Source organism: Alosa sapidissima, chromosome 15, assembly GCF_018492685.1.
Source record: "Alosa sapidissima isolate fAloSap1 chromosome 15, fAloSap1.pri, whole genome shotgun sequence".
NCBI lineage: Eukaryota > Metazoa > Chordata > Actinopteri > Clupeiformes > Clupeidae > Alosa > Alosa sapidissima.
The window spans coordinates 23,660,453-23,662,952 of record NC_055971.1 but is presented as its reverse complement, the minus strand read 5'-3'; the positions used below and the strand labels follow the sequence as shown (position 1 = coordinate 23,662,952).

The following is a 2,500-nucleotide window of genomic DNA, read 5'->3' as shown; positions in this document are numbered from 1 at the left end:
GTCCAACGGCACCACCACCAGCCAGGTGCGCTACCTGTGGACGCCCACGCGCCACGCCCCAGGGCGAAGTCATCACCTGCGTGGTGCGACACCCTGCCCTGCCCGGCGAGGTCCGCAGGCCCTACGAACTCAACGTCCAGTGTGAGTATCCTCTCCAGTCCGTCCACTCTCTGTAGAATGAAGAATGTAGAAATTATTTACGTTTACATTTATGGTATTTAGCAGACACTTTTGTCCAAAGCAACTTAAAATGATATCAATAAACTTTACATTAACGAATAAAGAATAGCAGTTTATAGTATAATCAAAAAGCCCTAAAAAAAAGAAAAAAAAGATATGAAAGATTTGCGTACGTGTAAGATTCAGTAGGATTCATGTTGTCTTAAACCATGACGTTCGCAACATTTCCATTGTATTCAATACAGGACCTCATGACGCATCTAGCCGATTAGCATACTAACTTTAGTTGATACCAGGGCAACACAGAGCATAGGTGTTTTATGTTAAAATTTTATTTTTTTCACATACACACACATTCACATACTGTACATATTTATGTAGCTGTTTGTACTTTGTACATCATTTTTGAACGGTTTAAACTAAGAATCTATACATAACTCCTTCCAAAGGAAAATGGTTCTGAACTAGAAAAGAAAAGACTGCTTTGTGTGCATGTGCGTGCGTGTGTGTGTGTGTGCACCACTGGACAAATAAGCCTCGTCTAATATTGTTGTTCCCCCTTGTAGAGGTGTCTGATTAATTGCCTCTGATCTCTGTATTCTAATAACTCCAATAAACTCTAATAGAACACTATTTATAGCGGCCCATCCTCACGGTACTCAAGCTTATCCTCCATGTCATCTGCTTGAGTCATGATAGAATTAGTCCCAGGTGTGTTGGCGCAGAGACACGTCTAGTAAATAGGTGTGTGTGTGTGTGTGTGTGTGTGTGTGTGGTGTGTGTGTGTGTGTGTCTCCCCTCTCCATCTTTTCCAGCACTTTCTGTTAGCCATAAACTCCTCCATTAGGTAAGGAGAGGAAGAGAGCCTAGTGGGTTCACTAAGCGGACTTGCCAGAAAGAAGTCATTGGCAGCTTACGTTGCTTTATTCAGACCATAAGAAACTTTGTGAAGCCTTTAATATTTGTTAGGACTGGCCTTGAGGAGGGGACTGCTTAGAGGGGAAAAACAAGCTCTGTTATCAGACATCACGTTACATTGTTTTATACCAACTGGCGGCCTGTTGTTCTTGGCTCATGATCTGTCCATACACACTGCATCAGGTTTCAGCCCACAGCTTGCTTATCACATTTCCACAAACACACACGCACACAAACACACACACACACACACACACACACTGAAGCTTTCAACTCAGGCAAGCGACCTCCTCCAGCACCTCTTCCTCCTCCATGTCCTCATCTCCCTCCCTCAGTCAGGTCTGAAAGTGATCTGTAGGTTCATCTCAGGGTCTCTGTAGAATGCATTAACATTAACTCGCCTACATTTAGGACTCGCTCTTTTACGCACCACTGGGAGAGTTTTAGCTGATGCCTCTACTCAGTGGGTCGGTCGGATCTACCTGCTCCGATCCATGTGAGATAAAAAAAAAAAACACAGGGCTGAGTGCCGGGGCAGGCAGCCTCAGACAGAGCACCTCTTGCCCAGCATCGATCTCCATGATCAACACGAGACGAAGAGGAGGTGGAGGAGGAAGAGGAGGAGAAGAAGGGAAGTGGTCAGGGGAGGAAGGAGCTGAGTGGTAAATGACTCGATGCTCTACCCTCTCCTCCATGTGAGATAAAACTGGGGGGCTTAATGGAGGCCAGACTGAGCACAAGCACACAGCATTGATCTCCATGGTCCAGACAAGACGAGAGAGAAAGAGAGAGAGAGAGAGAGAGATAGATAGATATAGAGAGAGAGAGATCAGAGAGACGAGCAGGCGCTGAGTGGCAAACCCCAGACACACACGTGGCGGGCGGCAGCCTGGCGGCTCGATAGCGGCCCGTCAGACGCAGACAGCCAGTCCGGCGCTGACCTTTGACCCCTCCTCTGTGCGTGTGGCTCACGCTGTCCCATGGAGCGCCCTCTGCTCTCCAGTCAATAAGATAGCCGGCCGCAGACACCGCTCACCTCGCATGCATACCTGACTACCTTGGAGGTCACAGGTCTAGCAGGAGGGCACTGCTTGTAGACAAGAGAGTTTTCAGTGTCTGTGACGCGAGGGGTTAAGTCCATTTAAGGGCAGTCAGTATGCCTGTAGCTGCATTTCAGTTGAATTGAAATGCCCTGAATTGAAGCAGCCAATCACACTGAAAATGAAGAATGAGAATTGATTGCTTACTTCCTTGCCTTAATTATAATTTGTATTGAAGTAAACTTACAATGAGAAATTGGTTTCCCTTGCCATGCAGCATTTACCATTCAAGTCTACAGGCCTTTTGTTGTGTCTGGCAGTAGCTGGAGGCTAGCATTGTTTTCATAACATTATTATGGTGT

The 2,500-nt window shown here is 46.4% G+C and overlaps 1 protein-coding gene across 1 annotated transcript in view; it reads left to right on the top strand.

Annotated features, from left to right (window-relative positions):
* Nucleotides 1-2,500, top strand: part of nectin3a (nectin cell adhesion molecule 3a) — a 72,647-nt gene that overhangs the window by 40,169 nt on the left and 29,978 nt on the right. Inside the window, exon 3 of the mRNA XM_042063088.1 lies at nucleotides 1-141. This exon is cut by the window's left edge and continues 167 nt beyond it. Within this exon, the coding sequence (XP_041919022.1) occupies nucleotides 1-141 (141 nt within the window). The remainder of the gene's footprint in view (nucleotides 142-2,500) is intronic.